The 22,095-nt window shown below is 36.0% G+C and overlaps 3 protein-coding genes across 4 annotated transcripts; all 3 read right to left on the bottom strand.

Annotated features, from left to right (window-relative positions):
• Positions 1-12,572: 12,572 nt before the first annotated feature.
• LOC112200576 (1,2-dihydroxy-3-keto-5-methylthiopentene dioxygenase 2) lies at positions 12,573-15,150 on the bottom strand. The gene is made up of 7 exons (XM_024341613.2): positions 14,993-15,150; positions 14,418-14,529; positions 14,095-14,189; positions 13,742-13,856; positions 13,533-13,657; positions 12,907-12,977; positions 12,573-12,820 (listed from the first exon to the last, which is right to left on the bottom strand). The coding sequence occupies exons 1-7, from the start codon at positions 15,008-15,010 to the stop codon at positions 12,760-12,762; spliced, it is 597 nt and encodes a 198-aa protein (XP_024197381.1). The 5' UTR covers positions 15,011-15,150; the 3' UTR covers positions 12,573-12,759.
• A 1,059-nt stretch (positions 15,151-16,209) lies between these two features.
• On the bottom strand, positions 16,210-21,742 carry LOC112200578 (1,2-dihydroxy-3-keto-5-methylthiopentene dioxygenase 1). Of its 2 annotated transcripts, none has more exons than XM_040519045.1 (5): positions 21,598-21,742; positions 21,419-21,506; positions 21,208-21,302; positions 20,892-21,131; positions 16,210-16,347 (listed from the first exon to the last, which is right to left on the bottom strand). In XM_040519045.1, the coding sequence occupies exons 1-5, from the start codon at positions 21,607-21,609 to the stop codon at positions 16,225-16,227; spliced, it is 558 nt and encodes a 185-aa protein (XP_040374979.1). In that variant the 5' UTR covers positions 21,610-21,742; the 3' UTR covers positions 16,210-16,224. The 2 variants fall into 2 exon arrangements, with proteins under 2 accessions (XP_040374979.1, XP_024197384.1); XM_024341616.2 differs by lacking the exon at positions 16,210-16,347 and adding an exon at positions 20,186-20,489 and having other exon boundaries at positions 21,598-21,736.
• LOC112200577 (1,2-dihydroxy-3-keto-5-methylthiopentene dioxygenase 2) lies at positions 16,832-19,234 on the bottom strand. The gene is made up of 7 exons (XM_024341614.2): positions 19,098-19,234; positions 18,487-18,598; positions 18,151-18,245; positions 17,833-17,947; positions 17,623-17,747; positions 16,997-17,067; positions 16,832-16,910 (listed from the first exon to the last, which is right to left on the bottom strand). The coding sequence occupies exons 1-7, from the start codon at positions 19,113-19,115 to the stop codon at positions 16,850-16,852; spliced, it is 597 nt and encodes a 198-aa protein (XP_024197382.1). The 5' UTR covers positions 19,116-19,234; the 3' UTR covers positions 16,832-16,849.
• Positions 21,743-22,095: the final 353 nt, after the last annotated feature.

The raw sequence follows: 22,095 nt of genomic DNA, 5'->3' as shown, positions 1-22,095 counted from the left end.
AAAGGAAAACTCAGCCATATTCTACCTTATTATTACAACTTATCAGTGACTAGCCTTTGACTCTTTTTTTTTTTTTTTGGGAATTGAGGTAGAAAGCTACATTGGTTACATTAGCTAGTTAGTATTCTAACCGAGTTCTACGCAGGTATCCCAGCAAAGCCAGACTAATCCTCTACCGTAGGCACACAAATCTGAAGGCCCCTCAAACGGGTGGGAGTTGGGACTCGAACGCTAGATATGGAGGTTTCATGCTAGGCCGCTTGATCAATCTTACCACACTAAATGGTTTTTCTGGATTGTAATTGTATTTCTCATCCAGTCTTTTTTCTTTTCTAATTTCAATTGTGATAGTTCACCATCAGAACATGTTTATATGCTTTCTATAAGTTTTTTTTTTTTTTTTGAGTGGAAGACGTCAATAGAACCAACACACACACCCATACAGTGTATCCTAGCATAGTCAGACTAATCACTGCACCGCAGACGCACGAACCATTGAGTGTTTTAACTAAACCAGGTCCCTCAAATCTGCTGGCCACGGGATGGAGCTGAGATTCGAACTCTAGACCTGGGGGTTCCAGACTAAGCAGCTCGACCAACACACCACACCACGTGGTTATGCTTTCTATAAGTTAATTGTATTTATTTAAATACTAGTTAATGTTATTAAAAATCCAGTGAAACATTCGACAATAAAAGATATTATTCATAACAATTAACAAAAAGAAACACGATAAACTCTTTATTATTTAGTTCTGAGAAATCATTCAAATCATTCATTTGTGAATTGTGATCCCATAAGTCAGGAAAGAACTTAATTTCAATACGCACAATCAGCTAATTCAATTAGCTATTAAAGTATCCTAAAGGACTTTGTACTTCTTGTAGTTACAATTATCCCAATTACTTGGGGCATTGATCATTTATATAGTCAGGGATTTGAAAACGTAAATTTATCCATAATTTTTGTTTCAAATTCCAAATCTTCTTAACTCAATCCCATTTTTAGCCAAATAAATAGGCATCCCAACCCTAATAGACCTCAGCAGCTTATAAAAATCCCTCGAATACGATCAGACTATTCATCATAACCTAGAGGTCCTAGCTTATTCCTCTTTCGTCTCGTCTCGTCTCGTCTCGTCTCTCTGTAGCTCACTGCCTCCTCGATATCAATCTCTCTTAGCATAGTCGGATATACATTCGAATTGTAGTAACCTAACCCTAACAAACCTCATCAAAGGCCTCCTTATAAAATCCCTACCTTCCATGAGGGTAGTACTCTATTAAGCCCAATTTATCTCTCCCTCCTCTCGTTCCTTTGCGGTAGCCTCTGTCATGGAGGCAGATACAATGATACTGCTCATTGTTTGGTGTTCCTATCTTCATTCAACAGTCATTTCTTTGTATAATTAAGTACATGGTGGGTCGCATGCAAGATGTTCCGGAGCATAAAAGGAAGCCTAGAAGGAATTCGGTATTGAGCCATGGACATTTGTCCAAAAACTTGGCGATGTGGTGTCCATTCCTGCAGGCTCTCTACATCAAGGGAGAAACTTGAAGTCTTGCATGCCGGTGAGTGCTTTCGGTTGACAGAAGAGTTCCGCACACTCCCACCAACCATAGGGCTAGCGAGGACAAATTGGAGGTGAAAAAAAATGATTTTTCATGCAGCATATCCTTCGCAATTCAGGACAATAGTACCCTCGCTTTGGCAGCAATTCTGGACATGCATGGTACCACCACGATAGTATCACCATTTCTATCGAATGAAATATTGTTGCCTCTGCCCAACCCAGACCCATACGACGATGACCGGGTTGCCCTAGCAGCTGTTTGAGTCATTGTTTGTGTAAAAGTTAGTAAGAGAGGAATGTAATTTCCGTAGATTTAGGGAGTTCTATCATATGAAATATTGTTGCCTTAGCAGCTGTTTGAGTCATTGTATGTGTACAAATTAAGCCTTAGCAGCTGTTTGAGTCATTGTATGTGTACAAATTAATAAGAGATGAATGTAATTTCCGTAGATCTAGGGAGTTCTATCAAATGAAATATTGTTACCTCAACTGCAGATGTAGACCCAGACCCATCCGATGATGACTGGGTTACCCTAGCAGCTGTTGAGTCATAGTGGGTGTAAAGAACTAAAGATTAAGTAAGAGAATAATGTAAAAAGAGTGCGGCTATCTCCATCTTACCAACTAGTCAATTACTTTCTTCATCCTCTAAGTTTTTAATTTATTGAAAAACTAAACTACCCTAATATAAAATTACAATAAAAGACAATATTTGTTTATCTTAATTATAAACTACATAACACATATATAAACTTCATTTTTAATGTCTTCATGCATTAAAGAAACTTTTATGGTTCTTAGCATATATCATCTTCAATCGTTCTCATATTATGCTAACAAAAAACGAATTCGTGAAGCAGAGGAAGCCAAACAGAAAAATAATTCAAGTTAAACTGTACTTTGAAAAATGGTATTTTGGGTATTATAATGGTCAAACCTTTAGCATCTTTTTCTTCTCCAACTCCAACAGATTCCCTATTTTATAGCAATCTCTAAAATCTCTATATTCTTCCTTAAAATTTTAGAGATTGCTGTAAATATAGGGAATTTGGTTTTCTCTTTCCTCACTTTATCTAAAATAGGGATAGATATAGGGAATCTGTTGGACCAAAATAGGCTCATTTTTCGCTAAAGTAGAGAAAAATCAAATTATGGGGAAGCTGTTGGAGTTGCTCTTATGGCACGTTTACTTACTTGGAATAGAAAATAATCATGAATCGGAGATAAGTGGAATGAGAGAAGAAATGAATCGGTATTAATTTCGGATGATTGATTCCTAAACTCATCTCCCCCCCTTCGTAATCAAATTCCTGACTATTCAGGAATCGATTCCTGTTAAAGTGGTGGGACATAAATTCATTATGATTCCTTCATGTGTTAGTAAACGCATGAATTCTTTCACCCGGAATCATTCTGATTCCTTTATGTGTTAGTAAATGCATGAATGTTTTTACTTCGTAATCATTCCCTCCTATTCCAAGTAAGTAAACATGCCCTTAGTAGGGTGGCAATAACCGCATCCATGTAAAATTTACAAATTTATTATGTTTATCATGCGGCATCATCCTCCTTATTTATAAATTTACAATAAATATGGTAATCAACATATTCAATTTAAAACCCTGTGATCAAGTCTGCAATTCAAGTTTCGGTTTACTAGCTCCTTTCATTCAAATTTCCATTACAATCATTCAAACTCCCGTTACATGATTTTTGATTCTGTAATCATACTCGAATACAATTATCTATAGTATTATTTACGAACTCTTCAAAAGTCAAACAAAGTATGAATATAATTAATTCTTGCTTATGTATGGTAGATAAGTAGATTAGATACAAGAGTAAAACCCACCACTAGGGTCAAAACTTTTTTCCACCGGACAAAATGATACCCAACTTTCAAAAGTGATCAAAATGATACCTAAATTTTTAAAAGTGATCAAAATGATACCTAAAGTTTTAAAAACAAATCAATTTGATACCTCAGTTTATTTTTTTTAGGGCTAAATACTGGTTACTACTCTGTGGTTTAGGTCCAAAATCAATTCAGTCCCTGGACTTCTAATTTCATCAAAAACACCCATGTACTTTCAATTTTGATCTAATAGGTCCAATTCATTAATATTCTGTTATGGGTTCAAGTTATAGTTGGATTATTTGTTGAAAAACTATTTATTTGATAGATTTCTTATAGTGAGACTCAACTATGCAGGCCACCTCAACACCACATCATAAAACATAAGTCATATATAAGCCACGTCAATAAGTTAAATGACTCAATTGTCGGAAGACTAACAAATTGGACCTATTAGATCAAAATTGAAAGTGCAGGGGTGTTCTTGATGAAATTAGAAGTTTAGGGACTGAATTGATTTTAGACCCAAACTACGTAGTAGTCAGTATTTAGCCCTTTTTTTTTTGAACTTCTTTGTTAAATCAAATGCAAAATCAAGCACAAAAATTGAAGTGATTTGTGGTCAGAGGGCCATCAATCATCTATAACCCAATCTTCTTCTTCTATAGAATTAAAAAAAAAAATCTTCCATTCAATTTCAATTCTACCATCGATCGTAGAAACAAATAAAGTTCGGATGTTTCCCAACTTCTAAAAAAACAAAGAAAAATGGGACGAGAGAGAGAGAGAGAGGCAGAGATAGAAGAAGAAGATGAGAATTAACAAAGTAAAATAAAAAATAATTGAAAAATAGTTTTTTTTGTGTAAAATATTATTATAACCCATAAAATATTGCACCGCACGTGATCAATTTTAACAAAAAGTTACAAAAAATTAAACCGAGGTATCAAATTAATTTGTTTTTAAAACATTAGGTATCATTTTGATCACTTTTGAAAATTGGGTATCAAGTTGATTTGTTTTTTTAAATTTAGGTATCATTTCGATCACTTTTAAAAATTTAGGTATCATTTTGATCACTTTTGAAAGTTGAGTATCATTTTGTCCGGTGGAGAAAAGTTTTGACCCTAGTGGTGGGTTTTACTCTAGATACAATGTTTCTATTATTACCTTTATTTTGGCTTAATGTATGGCTTGAAGTTTCTTCGTCAGCTTAAAGTTGTGTCTACAGCCCATGCAGCAGTAATATATCACCGTGAGATCCTCCTCAGATTATTAAGAGGGAAATCCAAATCAACTGCATATCGCTTCAGATTAATAAGAGGTAATCGAAGATCAAAATCCAAATTCAAATCCAATCATCACAATAAGATTATCGACAACATCTCAATCTAGCCAGGACATGGTAGACACTATACACCCCCCACTTCGTTTTTTCTTGAGTAAAAGTTAGAAATGGTCCTTGTGATTTGGGGTGATATTCAATATTAACCTGGTAATTTCAAAATATTTAATTTTACCCTTATGATTTGCGAAATTGATCAAAGTTGGTTAAAACTAATTTTGACAAAAAGTTTGCCATGTGTAAAGAAAAGTTCGTCATCTCAATAAAAAAGTAAAACAAAAACAAAATAAATTCAAAATTTTATCGAAAATGAAATTAAAATAAATAAAAACTAGAATTCCACAACCTCCTAGTTTTTTAGTTTCATTTTTCAAATACTATTCAATTTAATTTTTTTTACTATTTTAAATCGAAATGACAAATTTATCCTTGCACATGAGGGGTTTTTATCAAAAATAGCATTTGGACCAATATTAATTAGTTTCGCAAACCACAGGGGTAAAATTAAACATTTTTAGATCACAAGGTTAATTTTGAGCATCACTCCAAACTACAAGGACTATTTATAACTTTTAACATTTTTTCTTATATTGCATTTTTTTGTTTCCCACATATGGAACTTAAATGCACAAACTAATCTGCATATTTAATTCTGTGATATGAACTCGTTATTTTTTCCTTTGTTTTTCATTGCAATCTCAGCGAAAAGATTGTGATAGTTAATTGAATGAAAAGGTTAAAGTTTATATCATGATAGAGCTGTAAAAGAAAATGGGCATGCAACAGTTGAATAGATGTGCAAATCATCATGCCGATCACCTTGGCGCACAACTATGGCGATGGATGAAACCCTAATAATATTCAGCAATTTCTTTAAAAATTGATCTTTTGAGATACATAATTGATCTTCTTAGTGTCCAATAATAACATGTAGAATTTTTTTTTATTCGTCCAATCACCCATGTCATGCCATAGTTTCTTCCACTTAATTTTTGGCTTCAATTTAGTTCCTTATGATGTCTAACCTCGACCAACAATCGAAATGCAATTCGTTCACCATTTCAAGAAAACAGGAGCGAAAGTTGAAGAACGGTTTATATTTTATTTTAATTAGGGGGTGCAGTAAAAAGATAAGATAAAAAAAAAAAAAAAAAAGGCCAAAAAGAAAGGAAGCCTTTATGTGCTGTTGACTGTTGACTGGTTGTTGGGTGCTCATTAAAGAAGAGTTTGGAAAAGGCTGAGGCTTTTGGAAGTTGGTTGGAAAGTGTGGGTAAGGAAGATTGAAGAAGATCAATGAGATATGGTTAAAAGCAAAAAATAAAATAAAATAAAAGGCATCTTCTTGCCTACAGTTTCCTTGAAGTTTCTTCCTTTCCCTGATTCCATATCCAACCAAATCCCTTTTTGGCAACTTGATAAATAAGAGGGCTTTATTCTTGAGATGGTGAGGGAGATCAATGGAGAAAGTGGGAAAGAGTAGAGCCCTTGAGGAAGTTTCTGTCATGGGATGTTGGGCAAGAGATAAATCAGACAAAGTTATTGTCTGTTGATGACATCAATTTCTTTCCCATTCCTCCCATGCCGGTGATTTCCCAAGTTCCTCTGTTTCCCTTCTTCCTTTTCTTACATGCCTAATACCTACTGGAAATGGTGATGCTTTAGCTTCAAAGGAGGAAGAGGGAGTGGGAGAGAGGAGGTGGGAAGTAGTGGGGTTGGGGAGGCTTTGGGAAAAGGAAAGGACTTGGAGTCTTTCCTTTCCAATTCCACCCATACCTCTCATTTTCCAGCGATTTCTCCCATTCCTTTCCTTTTTCCTACACTGCTTTCCTCTGCTTGCTGACTCTCTCAGATATGTGCAAAGTTGGTATCTAAGCTACTAATTTCTATCTCATATCTGGGCATAGTCCACTTGTTCTGCTCTTTTGCTCATCTTGTGCCTGTAGAAGTGTGTTCTTTTAAAGTTGAAAGATAAATACTTTTGAGCTGCTAGCTACTCAAGTAGTCAAGTTAGCATTATAATCTGATTATCCCTTTTGCTCATTTTGTATATATACTTGTAGATCCATGTAAAGTAGACTGATTTTTCTGCTTTGCATATTGTTAAGATCGACAGATCTCAAGCAATATGTAGTAGTCCGGTACCTGATTCCTATCCTTCCTTTAACTACAAGCTCTTAAGCTTTAACCTTCTATGTAGAGGGAGCTAGCTTTAACTATATGATAGATGTTTCTTTAAGATAGATGTATTTGTTTTCAGCCTAGAAATTTTCTCTGAACTCCCATTATTTGTCTTGCATTTACTTCCTTGCACTTTGTTTCAGTTCTGTCTGCTAGATTTTCAATTTGTCCTGGTATCATAGCTCTAATCTTTGTGGGATCTGATCTGCTTAACTGGTGTTGTGGTAGGCATAGATGGATCAACTTCCACCAATGTTAATTAAGTATGTGAGAAAGAATTTCTTAATCTTCTATTAATGGCACAGATTGTAAACAAAAGTCTATACTATATTAGTTGAGCTATGCATTATAAACAAGTAGTGCCCAACTTATCATTTTTGTAATGTTGAGGATGTTTAGTTAGTAACTTAGTAAGATGGAAATCTGTTTTCTTGTTCTATTTCACAAGTGGTTGAGTAAACATAATGATAATGAGATAAAACACTGGCATTGTTCCAAGTTGATTTGCCTTTCTACTTAACTTGTGCTTCGAAAGTCTGTTCTTTTAAAAAATTAGAAAACTTCATTTAACTTTGAGATGCTAGTAGTCAAGTTCAAGTAAATACAGAGAGCAGACTATTCTTCTGTGTCTTGAGAGATGTAGATCCATGGTGAATAGGCTGAATTGGTTGTCCTGCATTTTGGAAGTTCCTGTACCATTCAATTATGATAGATGTTTCTTTAAGATAGATGTATTTGTGGAACCACAGTCGATGAGAAAAGTGTTTTCAGCCTAGAAATTTTCTCTGAACTCCCATTATTTGTCTTGCATTTACTTCCTTGCACTTTGTTTCAGTTCTATCTGCAAGTTTTTCAATATGTCCTGGTATCATGGCTCTAATCTTTGTGGGATCTGATCTGCTTAATTGGTCTTGTGGTAGGCATAGATGGATCAACTTCCACCAATGTTAATAAAGTATGTGAGAAAGAATTTCTTAATGTTCTATTAATGGCACAGATTGTAAACAATAAACTAAACTATATTAGTTGAGCTATGCATTATAAACTAGTACCCAACTTATCGTTTTTGTAATGTAGAGGATTTTTAGTTAGTAACTTAGTAAGATGGAAATCTGTTTTCTTGTTCTATTTTACAAGTGGTTGAGTAAACATCATGATAATGAGATAAAACACCGGCATTGTTCCAACTTGGTTTGCCCTTCTACTTAACTTGTGCTTCGGAAGTATGTTCTTTTAAAAATTAGATAACTTCATTTAACTCTGAGATGCTAGTAGTCAAGTTCAAGTAAATATAGAAAGCAGACTGTTCTTGTGTATCTTGAGAGATGTAGATCCATGGTGAATAGGCTGAATTGGTTGTCCTGCGTTTTGGAAGTTCTGTACCATTCAACGCTTTGCAGATCATGCATACAATTATGGGAAGCTAATCTGAAAGAGCTTGCAGTACAACAAGAGAGGAGAGGAGGAGCAATAAATGACACTAAATAAACCAAGTGATGCCAGTTAGCTGATGAAACTTAAGCATTCTATAATAGTCTGCCCCTATCCATCCTTTAGCTACAAGCTGAAGTCTTATCCTGCCTTTCATGCAGGGAGCTGAAGCTATCATGTGGATTATGTTGTTCTCAATAAAGACTAATGTATTTACATGTATTTGTACCGGACTGGTATATTGAAATTGAATGAGAAATCTGTTATCGGCCGAGAAATCTGTAAACTCATACTGTGTTTACGCTCATCTGCCATTCTTTAGTTTTTCATGGTATCATCGTAGCACTAGTCTACTAATTTCAACCACTTGGTTAAAGTATTTAAGATATACTGCAAACAGAAGCAGCAAATGGTTAGTTGAATGTCTCGATCTAATATGGCACACAGTAAGAAAGTGTGCTCATGAATTGGAATACGTTTACCATATTTTCAATGAACAATGATAAAAGAGTGCTATGACAGAACCATGAAGAAAATATAGACATTTATTTGAACCAGGATACCTTGTTATGGTGTTTAGGATAACCGCTACTTTTCATCTATATGAGTACGTGTTTAATTGAGTAGCTCTACTGCTCTAGGGTGAAAGAAGAAAGATACCCCAAACTTTGGATTCCAATATTTAAGAGACAAAAGAAAGTCATTTTCATGTCTGAGACTGAGACTCTGAAGCTTTGAACAGTAAAAATCAGTTCCTACAGAGAAGACTGAGAAGTCCAACTAAATCCTGCACATGGCTTTGACTGCCCCCACTCTCATTAACCCTCTGTATATATACAATGCTATACCTCCCAAGTTCCACTCAGAAAGAAAGAAAGAAAGAAAGAAATCCAAAATGGTTGGGAAATGAAGTAACTAGAACAAAGGGCGAGAGAGATTTGCTGGAAATTTTGGGAAATGAGAGATTTCCTTTCCCAAAGATCCCCAAACCCCACTACTTCCCACCTCCTCTCTCCGACTCCCTCTTCCTCCTTTGAAGTCAAAGCATCACCATTTTCAGTAGGCATTAGGCAAGTAAAAAAAGGAATGAAGGGAAAGAGAGGAACTTGGGAAATCACTGGCATGGGAGGAATGGGAAAGAAATTGATGGAAAACCAGCGGTGGGCGGTCCTAATTCGTGACCTGAGAGAGGTCGAGGAGGCAGATCTGATTCACCCTTTTTTGAAGACCAAAAAATCATTCACGAATCAAGGGATACTGAGGAAGAAACTTTTGAGAGGCTGCAGCAGTCACATGTCCATCCTTCAATTTTTCTGTCTACCATGGCCAACGAAGGTAATCATTATTTGAAGATACATTAATTCATTCTCAATTACTTCAAGTATTTTTGTTCACGAAACAATTATGCTTTGGATAGATGTATAAGTATAACCACAATTCTTTCAGCCTAAAAATTTTCTTTTGTTTTTCTTGCATTTCTTTCTTTGCACTTTGTTTCAATTCTATCTGCTAGATTTTCATTTTGTCATGGTATCATAGCTCTAATCTTTGAGGGATTTGATCTGCTTAATTGGTCATGTGGAAGGAATGAATGGATCAATTTCCACCAATGTTCTTAAAGTATCTGAGAAAGAATTTTTCAATCTTCTATAAATGGCACAGACAGTAAACAAATTAGTATATTAGTTGAGCTATGCATTATAAACGAGTAGGACTTAATTTATCATCTTTGTAATGTAGAGGATGTTTACGTAGTAACTTGGTTGAAATTTGTTTTCTTGTTGTATTTCACAAGTACTGGAGTACACATGATGATAATGAGATAAACTGCTAGCAGTTATTCCAAGTTTCCAACTGGATTTGCCGTTCTACTCATCTATCATTATTCAGAAGTCTTTTCTTTTTAAAATTAGAAAACATCATTTAACTTTGAGATGCTACTGTGATGCAGAACGGATGGCAGCTCAATTCGAAGAACAGTTAGATCGTGCTAAAGGAGAAAAACGAAAAGTGACTAGTAGACACGAAACAGCTCGGTGTCCGATTGGGACGTGCCTTACCTTTCCGGAAAGGGAATCGTGCCAAAAACAAGACTCATTTAGGGCTTTCGGGATCGTTTAGGGCCTCAAAACTGCATTTTTCTATTTTTCGGAGTTTTGGTTTTCCTAGTTATTTTTGGGTTGTTTTTGTTTTTACCCATGGGCTTTAGGGTTTCATTGTTAGTCGCCCTAGGGTTTACTTTTCTCTTATTTAAGCAGCCGCTTGTCTTTCAACTTTTAATCAATAAAATAGAGAATTTTCTCTTTTATCTCTGGTGGACTCCAAAACCCTTTTGTTAGGTTTATTGCTGGTAAATCTAGTTATCAATCCGACTGCGTCATACTGGTTAAGTTAATCAAGTATATACAGAGAGCAGACTGTACCTATGTATCTTAAGAGCTGTCAATCCATGTTGATTAACCTGAATCGGTTGCCTTGCGTTTTGGAAGTTTTGTACCATTCAACGCTTTGCAGATCATGCATACAATTAAGGAAATTAATCTGAAAGAACTATGGTCACAACAAGAGAGGAGTGGAGGAGCAGTTAAAAGATCAAAGAAACCGTGATTCCAGTAGCTGGTGTACCCATTTGTTACAGTTAATAGAACTTGAGCAGTATATATAGTCAGCCCCTATCCATCATTTAGCTACAAGCTGAAGTCTTTTCGTGCCTTTCATGCAGAGGAGCTCTAGCTATCATGTAGATTATGTTCTTCACAATAAAAGCTAATGTATTTGCGTCGGATTGGTATATTGAAAATGAATGAGAAAGCTGTTGTCGGTTCAGAAATTTTCAGTTCAAATTCTCAATTTTCTCTTGCATTTCTTTGCTCACATTGTGTTTCCATTTATCGCATTTAGATTTTCATGGTATCATCATAGCGTATTAATTTCCACTACTTGCTTGAAGTATTTAAGAAATACTGCAAACAGAAGCGGCAAATGGTTTAGAACGTCTTGATCTTGCATGGCACACAGTAAGCAAGTGTACTCATGAATTGGAATACTTTTACTAAATTTTCAAAGAACAATGATAGATGAGTGCCAAGACAGAACTACTTCACAGGCATTTATTTGAACTAGGATTTCTTGGTATGGTGTTAAGGATTACCACTTTTTTCTTCTATATGAGTGTTTAATTAAAAAGCTCTACGTGAAAGAAAAAAGATACCCCAAACTTTGGATTCCAATATTTAAGAGACACAGAGACTGGTATGCGTGTTTGAACAGTAAAAATCAGTTCCTACACAGAAGACTGAGAATTCCAACTAAATCCAGTACGTTCTTTGACTGTCCCCACTCTCATAAACCTTCTGTTTAGTCCTATATATACAATGCTATACTGGCCAGTTCCATTCAGAAAGAAAGAAATCCAAAATGGTTGGGAAATGAAGCACAACTAGAACGAAGGGAGAGAGAGATTTGCTGGAAATTTTGGGCGGGAGGTCATGGAAAGGATATCTACTTAATACTTTGATATTAACTAATTGAATCAGAGTAAGGTAGCATTCTTTCCTAGACCTCCCATTTCGATGATTTCCAGCCATTCCTTCCTCTCCCTTCATGCCCATTCTAGTTCATATTTGCAGCCTGCATTTGCAGCAGTTATAAAACAGTGCATAGAACAAGCTAGCAGCCTACATTTGCAGCAGTTACTTTGGCTTCTCTATCTTTCTGCAATTCCGGTATTAGCAGCTTGTAATTGTAGAATGTCTGCTGTTATAACCTGCGGGCTAGCCCCAGCCAGGTCTTTTGTTTTTGTTATTCTGAGCAGCAATAGTGATTCTATTTGTGATCAAGCAAAGCAAAATTTGATTGGAGTCCTCTTCAACAAGGTAGCATTTACATTCACGAGTCCTAGCATTCTTAATTTGCAGACTACACAACTCAAGTTGGCTCTAGTGAAGACAAAAGCTAATCCTACACCAGTCTAAATCACTTGCATCCTTTCATAACCAACCATGCAATTCCATTTGGTACTGAAACATGATTCCGGAACATAAATTCCTTTGACAAAGCAACTCATCGTCTATCTTACAACACATAATCAAGCGACTATGAAAGACATTGAGGCTCAACGACCTTCTTTTTCCTTTTTATATGTCACTCCTAAATCAAAGCACACAAGGAGAAACTATGCAATTACTCATTTTTGAAGTAGGTATAGATATATAATAATCCAGTTGATCAACACATAATAATAATCAGATTTTATTGCTTCTACAATACAAGCATTTTAGGCAACACCATGGAGCCACCAGGCACATCTGACATGATACAGATATATTTATCAAACCCAAAACATGGTACATTATTTATAGAGCAAAAGCCAGATTTCAGGCTGAAACTGCATGTTCACTAGCTTCTTTATGCACAAAAGTATTGAGGTACTCCTTCCTGCAGGTAAGTTCCCATTGTAAGAGACTTAAAGGGTATCAAATCTATTGACTGTTTGCACATAAATAAGGACAACAGAACCATACCTTGCTGGAAGATCATCATGAGGGCGATTGAATGGAGTCCAAATTGGATCACCAATGAAAAGCCGCATTGCCTGTCATATATTGAACATATTTTTCAGAAGGTCTACCCATGAATTTAAGATATTGACTACTGTAAGGAACATAGACTGACTTCTCAATTGGAACTATATTGCAGACAGATGTTAAACATGTCCAAGGCAAAGAAAATCAACACATGCCTACACTCTAAATGGTGCACTTGTGTAAACAAATCCATAATTTGTCTAGCATGTGCAAGTGCAGTCACTTAACAGTGTCTCTCAGGTGTCCTATGTTGCAAGCCTACTATTGGGAAATTATGAACATGAAGTACACAGAAATGTTCAATAGGGAGGCATAACAGGATAAAAAAACTATGTGTTTATTCAAAAAAGAAAGAAAATGAAGAAAAGGATAGGCAAATCCCCATCCTGGTCTACACATTTAAGATCATCCCACAAATAAATGCTTATTAAATAGTCAGTGCTCCATCACGCTTAAGTGGTCTTCTAGTGATTATAGGGCATCTCAAAACTTCACTTCCTTGGAGATGATGGAACAAGAAAAAGAAAAGTGAACAAAAAGATTGGCAAGCATTGAAACGATACCTTTATGTAGTTGTCTGTGTCCAAAGTAAAGCGGTGATAAATTCCAGCAGGCAAAACAATCATTCCACCCTTTTTCACCCATACACGAATCCAGCGTTCGTTACAGTCCCTAACATCAAAATAACCTTCACAAGAAAGTAAAAAGTCACATGTCTGAACAGGCAGATAAATATGGGACAACAAAACAGGATAAAGCATAATTAATATACCACTTCCTGCCACAGCATAGCGGATCTCCTCATCAGTGTGAAGATGTTCCTCAAAGAAGTTCTTTATCTTCTCCTCATAATTTGGAAGCTTTTCAGGGCAAACCTCACAGAAGTCCTAGCAAAGGGGAGAACAATATCAAGTTAATCATACGAATAACTGTGAAGAGAGAGTTATAACCAATTTGCAAATTAGTACTTGATTCGTAATAATAAGGAAACGAGAAAAAGATCAGTTACATTTCAAGTTTAGGTTTAGGTTGATTAAACAATCAACAGAAGAAGAAAAAAAAATAAAAAAAAAAAAAAATAAAAAATAAAACTAAAAATAAAAGCCTCAAGTTAATGTGACAAACCATGTAGGAGTAACCACGTTCTTCACGAATCTTCTTCAACTCCTCATCTGTTTCATAGTTATCAGCATCTAAACGCCAGCTGAGAACCCCAAGCTCTGGAAGGTCAACGTAATTAACATAATTAGCTCTCCAAAATTTAAATAGATTAACCAGTATCATCTGGTTAAAGATACATCTAGTAGTCTACTTTATAGATGGTATAAAACATAAACCTACGTTAGTTTAACTAATCGCCACCTCAGTTTCTCTAGTACATTGGTTTTGGATATACTAAAACACAATCATAATCTCTTCAAATGAATTTGTTCCCTAAAAATGCTCACCAGCAAGTTGGTCCAGGGATACAAATTCCTTGGGCTCGCGGTGATGGGGGAGTCTCTGGTCCTCATCACTATCATCCATGTACCATGCTTGAATGACTTCCTCTCTCGGGTCCTGTATATGTCAAGATAACACAAAACATATCACGAAAACGCTTTTGCTTCTTTCAAATATAAACTACTGCTTCAGCAATCATAATAACAATCAATCCAAAATCCAAAATCCCAACTGTCAACACCAAGATGCTGAAACAGATTCCAACTCTATAACTATGTTCAATCCTTTTCCAATCAAATCATGAAGCTTTCTCATCACTACTTAGCTATTAATCATGCATTCAGCTTCAAAATTCTAACCATAAACATATATAATTAAACTAAAACCCACAAATCCTTACTTGTTAAATTGGATAACAATCTGAACATAATAGTATTCAAAACAATCGAAGAAGGGGGAACAAATCAATCAAAGACATAAAATTTCTGCTCTGTTTTGCAATTAGAAAACTTTCCCGGCAAAAAGATCAAAACTTTCGATTTCCCGGAGAAACCCAAAATCGAATTTGGGGAGGCTTTACCTTTTGGGGGGCAACCATGGCTGCTTTTGTTTTGTGTTTGCCTGAAGTCGATCCCTGGAAAGCTAAACAAGGCTTTGAGACTACGCGTGTTCCAGAATTCCAGGCCCTCTTAAAAAGTGAAGTTCGGAGATGTCAAAAGACGAAAATGCCCGTCCTACGTTTCCGCAATCACCCTTTTTGTGCTGTGTCCAGGTTAATTGAATCTGCCGAGTACAAGTCGTGGTTTTGCGTCATAGGAAGCTAACGAGTCCCAAAGTATATTTCTCGTAAATTAAGTCGTATATGTTCATAGCAAATTGACAACATATCTAACTAGAATAACCGGTCGGAAATCATCATTTTTTATCGAGTTAAACAATGTGTGTCAAGTTTGAAAAGAGGTTAGAGATCGTTGGATATGATTTAGAACTGATTATATAAGTAAGTATATATCTCATGATAACTCTACACCATCTCTTGTTTAAGTAATTAGTTGGAAATCACCACTCTCTGTTGAGTAAAACAATTTGTGTCGAGTTACGAGGTTCAATATTGTTCGATATGATTAAGCGCTCATTATCTAAGTAGGCATATCGGTACTTCTATACAAAGTTGGTTCTTTAATGTTAAATTCGGATAGTGTCATTTTAGTCATTTCAATATAATTATTTTCAGAAAATTGAGGTTGGATTGGTGTAGAAACTAAATAGTATGAATGGAATGTAATTTTTTTGTTTTTTGGTAGCTAATTTGTGCTGAATGTATGGCTATTCTTAGTGCTTCCGTCCTTTCATGCTGTCTGAGGTTGTCAAATCCCTGATAATTCTGGTTAACATTTGTTTAATGAAAGTCGATACTGCTGGTTTAGACCATTGACTGAATAGCTTAATAGCCAAAGTCAAACAATCATTCTATCTTCGTTCATATATGCCAAATGGCATTTGATGGTACGTATCAAAATTCTTTTGGAATGTGAATCCCATTGTGACAGGGCAAGCTCTCTGTTTCACAAATTTGGTCTGCTGTTCAGATATGAACAATTTGCTTTGACAATCTTATCCTTGTAGAAAAAACGAAGAAAACGAAAAAGTAGAGAGCAAAACCATGTAAGACATAAACACCAAAGCAGAGTCCAACTTCATATTGAAAAAAGTAATGAGATTTTCATTATCACATATATTTTGTTGAAAGGTCCAAGGGAACTTTCAAACTGCATATAAAAAGCTTCAATCCAGACGATCTTTACCATAATACTAAGACTTTGTAAGAACAGTAGAAGAAGCCCTTCTCTCAATGTACTCCTTCCTAGCTGGATGTTCTTCCTGTGGTCGATTGTAAGCAGTCCATACAGGCTCTCCCACAAACAACCTCATCAACTGCATGATACCAACGAATGAATCAATCAAACATTCAGAAATCTCGATATCCATATTATTTGATTAAGCTTTTAGGCTTTGATGGTCGTCTAACATGGTATGAGCTCTCTCGCTCATGGTTAATCCATACTTCCACAGTGGGTTGCACCGTGCAATATCATTTGGTATTGTAAGGAATTAAGTCGTTGAAACATGATTCCGGACCATAAATTCCAACAAAGAAACTTATCTTCTATCGTACGACACATAATGAAGCGACTATGAGAGACATTGAGGCTCAACTACCTTCTCTTTCACAAGGAAAAACTATGCAATTACTCATTTTTAAAGTTAGGTATAGATATATAATAGTCCAGTTGATCAACACATAATAATCGGAATTTATTGCTTCTACAATACAAGCATTTTAGGCAACACTATGGAGCCACCAGGCACATCTGTCATGATACATATTTATCAAACCCAAAACACTGTACATTATTTATAGAGCAAAAGCCAGATTTCAGGCTGCAACTGCATGTTCACCAGCTTCTTTATCCACAAAAGCTTTGAGGTACTCCTTCCTGCAAGTAAGGTCCCATTGTAAGAGACTCAAAGGGTATCAAATCTATTGACTGGTTGCACACAAGTAAGGACTACAGAACCATACCTTGCTGGAAGATCGTCATGAGGGCGATTGAATGGAGTCCAAATTGGATCACCACTGAAAAGCCGCATTGCCTGCCATATGTTGAACATATTTTTCAGAAGGTCTACCCATGAATTTAAGATATTGACTACTGTAAGGAACATAGACTGACTTCTCAATTGACACTATATTGCAGACAGAGATGTTAAACATGTCCAGCAAAGGAAATCACATGCCTACACTATAAGTAGTGCACTTGTGTAAACAAATCCATAATTTGTCTAGCAAGTGCAATTGCCGGTCACTTAACAGTGTCACTACCTCTCAGCTGTCCTATGTTGCAGTCTACTACTGGGAAATTATGAACATGAAGCACACAGAATTGTTCAATAGGGAGGCATAGCAGGATAAAAAACTGTGTTTATTCAAAAAAGAAAGAAAATGAAGAAGAGGATAGGCAAATCCCCATCCTGGTTTACACATTTAAGATCATCCCACAAATATATTCTTATTAAATAGTCAGTGCTGCATCATGCTTAAGTTGTCTTGTTGTGAGTATAGGGCATCTCAAAACTTGACTTCCTTGGAGATGACAGAACAGGAAAAAGAAAGTTGAACAAAAATATTTGCAAGCATTGAAACGATACCTTTATGTAGTTGTCTGTGTCCAAAGTAAAGCGGTGATAAATTCCAGCAGGCAAAACAATCAATCCACCCTTTTTCAGCCATACACGAATCCAGCGTTCGTTACAGTCCCTAACATCAAAATAACCTTCACAAGAAAGTAAAAAGTCACCTGTCTGAACAGGCAGATAAATATGGGACAGCAAAACAGGATAAAGCATAATTAATCCCACCACTTCCTGCCACAGCATAGCGGATCTCCTCATCAGTGTGAAGATGTTCCTCAAAGAAGTTCTTTATCTTCTCCTCATAATTTGGAAGCTTTTCAGGGCAAACCTCACAGAAGTCCTAGCAAAGGGGAAAACAATATCAACTTAATCATACAAATCACTGTGAAGAGAGAGTTATAGCGCCGATTTGCAAATTAGTTCTTGATTCGTAATAATGAGGAAGCGAGAAAAAGACCAGTTACATTTCAAGTTTAGGTTGATTACACAATCAACTCAAAAAAAAAAATAAAAAAATAAACGCCTCCAGTTAGCGTGACAAACCATGTAGGAGTAACCACGGTCATCACGAATCTTCTTCAACTCCTCATCGGTTTCATAGTTATCAGCATCTAAACGCCAGCTGAGAACCCCAAGCTCTGGAAGGTCAACGTAATTAACATAATTAGCTCTCCAAAATTTAAATAGATTAACTAGTATCATCTGGTTATAGATACATCTAGCAGTCTACTTTATAGATGGTACAAAACACAAACCCATGTTAGTTTAACTTATCGTCAGGAGGTGCCACACCCTCAGTTTCTCTAATACATGGGTTTTGGATATACTAAAACACAATCATAATCTCTTCAAATGAATTTGTTCCCTAAAAATGCTCACCAGAAAGTTGGTCCAGGGATACAAATTCCTTGGGCTCGCGGTGATGGGGTAGTCTCTGGTCCTCATCACTATCATCCATGTACCATGCTTGAATGACTTCCTCTCTCGGGTCCTGTATATGTCAAGATAACACAAAATACATCACGAAAACGCTTTTGCTTCTTTCAAATATAAACTACTGCTTCAGCAATCATAATAACAATCAAATCCAACATCGAAAATCCCAACTGTCAACATCAAGATGCTGAAACAGATTCCAACTCTAAACTAAAAACACCCCAATCTAATGTTATAGACTATGCTCAATCCTTTTCCAATCAAATCATGAACCTTTCTCATCAGTACTACTTAGCTATTATTCATGCATTCAGCTTGAAAATTCTAACCATAAACATATATAATCAAGTTAAAACCCTCAAATACTAACTTGTTAAATTAGATAACAATGTATACATAATAGTGTTCAAAACAATCAAAGAAGGGGAAATAAATCAATCAAAGACATAAAATTTCTACTCTAGCTGTTTTGCAATAAGAAAACTTTCCCGGCAAAAAGATTAAAACTTTCGATTTCCCGAAGAAACCCAAAATCGAATTTGGGAAGGTTTTACCTTTTGGGGGGCAACCATAACTGCTTTTGTTTTGTGCTTGCCTGAAGTCGATCCCTGGAAAACAAAACAAGGCTCTGAGACTACGCGCGTTCCAGGGCCTCTTTAAAATGGAGTTGGGAGATGTTAAAAGACGAAAATGCCCGTCCTACGTTTCCGTAATCACCCTTTTGGAGCCAGGTTAATTGAATGGTACAAGTCGCCGTTTTGCGTCATAGCCCATAGGAAGCTGAAAACCAGTCCCAAGTAATTTTCACGTAAATTAAGTCGTATATGTTCATGGCAAGTTTACAACATATCTAATTTAAATAACCGGTCAGAAGTCATCACTCTCTACCGAGTTAAATAATGTGTATCGAGTTTGAGTTTAAGTCCGATATCGTTTGATATGATTTAGAACTGGTTATATAAAAATAGGTGCGCATTTCGTAATAACTTCATACCATCTCCTGTTTAAGTAACTGGTCAGAAATCACCACTCTCTATATTGAGTTAATGTTTTTGTGATTCGTGTTGATTTAAGATGTAAGATATTGTTCGATATAATTTAGAGCTCATTATCTAAGTATGGCATATCGGTACTTCTACGCAAAGTTGGTTCTTCAATGTTAAATTCGGATAGTGTCAATTTAATCCTTTTAATATAATTATTTTCCAAATTTTCTAGGTTGGGGTAGGAACTTTAAATGGTGTGAATGGAATATAATTTGTTGCTGATTGTAAGATAGTTCTTCCCTCCCCTTTCATGCTGTCTGAGGTTGTCAAATCCCTGATAATACTAGTTAACATTTGTTTATATGGAAGTCGATACTGCTGGTTTAGACCATTGATTACTGAATAGCTTAATAGCCAAAGTCAAACAAACATTCTTCACAAGAAAATCTTCGTTCATATGCCAAAATGGCATTTGATGGTATCAAAAATCTTTTGGAATGTGAATCCCATTGTGACAGGTCAAGCTCTCTGTCTCACAAATTCGGTGAGCTGTTTAGATATGAACAATTTGCACAAATCGGGTCAAATTCCGACCTTGGCAATCTTATCTTTGTAGAAAAAATGAAGTAAAGGAAAAAGTAGAGAGCAAAACCATGTAAGAGACAAAAACCCAAAGTCCAACTTACATATTGAGAAGAGTAATGAGATTTTCATTATTACATACATTTTGTTGAAAGGTCCAAGGGAACTTTCAAACTGCATATATAAAGCTTCAATCTAGACGATCTTTCCCATAACACAAAGACTTGTAAGAACAGTGGAAGAAGCCCTTTAATGAGCTTCCAATGCCACTCCAACTTTCTTAGTGAAGCTCTCAATGTACTCCTTCCTAGCCGGATGTTCTTCCTGCGGTCGATTGTAAGCAGTCCACACAGGCTCTCCCACAAACAACCTCATCAACTGCATGATACCAATGTATATATGAATCAATCAAATCAACCAAACATTCAGAAATCTCGATGGTCTTATAGTTTGATTAAGCTTTTAGGCTTTGGTGGTTGTCTAACATAGTATAAGCTCTCTCGCTCAAAGTTAATCCATACTTCAATGTTGAGCCTACAATGTCTACATTTACATTCAAAATGAGGTTCTACATGAAGGTAGCCGCATTTTAACTAGATATATACATTGTTTATCTATTACCTAAATATTTAATTTTTGATGCACTGATGTTTCATTTGTTATTTTAATTCTCAATTAAGATTCTACGTGCTTCGAATTATTAACGTGCTTCGAATTATTAGGGTATTGCGACCGTGCCACATTATTAGGTGATCAAATTTCAGCACTATAATCTCTTACCTTGATATAGTTGCTGGTATCCAGGGTGAACCTGTGGTAAATTCCGGCAGGTAAAATGATAAGATCACCGGCCTTAATCCAGATTCTAATCCAACGGTCATCCTTGTCTCGGACATCAAAGTACCCGCATCCTTCTAAACAGTAACGTATCTCTTCATCACCATGAATGTGCTCAGTGTAGAAGTTCTTCAGCTTGTCCTCATAGTTCTCCAATTTCTCCGGGCATATATCAAGCAAATCCTATTTGATAACACAATAAAATATGAGCAAAAAAAACTTTCTCAAATACTCAGAATTGAAAAGTATTGACAAATACCATGTAATTATATCGCCTGGTTTCTCTTATCTGGCGCAGTTGTTCATCGTTCTCATAGTCCTTGGGGTTCAAGTGCCAGTAGAGCACACCCAGCTCTGCAACACCACCACCAACCTTGTTTAGTAACTACTTATTACAAGATTAACAAGACTAATTTAACTGGATAGTTAAATCTTTTGCTTAATGTAAAGAGAAAGGTCAAGAAAATAACCTGCCAAATAGTCCAGAGGAACAAACTCTTTGGGGTTCAGATGGTGAGGAAGCCTCGGGTCTGCATCGCTCTCATCCATGAACCATGCCTGCTTCCATTAAATAAATCAAAGTAAAATCAACCCATTATTCAGTATATCACAAAGTTATAAAGCAATAGTAATATTATCAAGAACTCACCTCCATCGCCATGGTTGACTCAATTTTTCAGCATTGGCTTTTCGATGGATATCAGAGACCACATAAGAGAAGATTTGTGTCGTTTACACTTGATTTTTTGTGCACTCAGTTTTTTGGATGCTATTGTCACGTTGTGCCACTTGTCTGGTTTGTTTTACTTTGGTTGCTCGTGGACACCATCCTTTTGGAAAATTTTGTTCACAATTTTATTCCGCTGTTTGTATCATTATTCTGGAATGTGCCTTTTTAAAATGAAATTAGAGGTTACATGAGTCATATCGAAGTTCTTACATACTACGAATGACCGAGATTGATGCAGAACAGATGGCGGTCCAATTTGAAGAACAATTGGATCGTGCTAAAGGTGGAAAACGAAAAGTGACTAGTAGACGTGAAATGGGCTTCCGGAGTCCGATTGGGACGCATCTTACCTTTCCGGAAAGGGAATCGTGCCAGAAATCAAACTCGTGCTTCGCCACGACTTGTGACCACTTGTGA

This window comes from Rosa chinensis, chromosome 4 (genome assembly GCF_002994745.2).
Source record: "Rosa chinensis cultivar Old Blush chromosome 4, RchiOBHm-V2, whole genome shotgun sequence".
Classification (NCBI taxonomy): Eukaryota; Viridiplantae; Streptophyta; class Magnoliopsida; order Rosales; family Rosaceae; genus Rosa; species Rosa chinensis.
The sequence above is the reverse complement of the archived record's forward strand: the minus strand, read 5'-3'. Positions and strand labels throughout refer to the sequence as shown.

What these genes read in the sequence shown, in the direction of transcription:
- LOC112200576 (XM_024341613.2), bottom strand. An exon ending in AACGTGGTTACTCCTACATG is followed by an intron (nt 13,857 to 14,094) that starts GTTTGTCACATT and finishes CCCCTTTGCTAG; the next exon opens with GACTTCTGTGAGGTTTGCCC. An exon ending in CATGATGATCTTCCAGCAAG is followed by an intron (nt 12,821 to 12,906) that starts GTATGGTTCTGT and finishes ACTTACCTGCAG; the next exon opens with GAAGGAGTACCTCAATACTT.
- LOC112200577 (XM_024341614.2), bottom strand. An exon ending in ATCCCTGGACCAACTTTCTG is followed by an intron (nt 18,246 to 18,486) that starts GTGAGCATTTTT and finishes TTGACCTTCCAG; the next exon opens with AGCTTGGGGTTCTCAGCTGG. An exon ending in CTATGCTGTGGCAGGAAGTG is followed by an intron (nt 17,748 to 17,832) that starts GTGGGATTAATT and finishes TTTCTTGTGAAG; the next exon opens with GTTATTTTGATGTTAGGGAC.
- LOC112200578 (XM_024341616.2), bottom strand. An exon ending in TCCTCTGGACTATTTGGCAG is followed by an intron (nt 21,303 to 21,418) that starts GTTATTTTCTTG and finishes GTGGTGTTGCAG; the next exon opens with AGCTGGGTGTGCTCTACTGG. An exon ending in ATACCAGCAACTATATCAAG is followed by an intron (nt 20,490 to 20,891) that starts GTAAGAGATTAT and finishes GGTATCATGCAG; the next exon opens with TTGATGAGGTTGTTTGTGGG.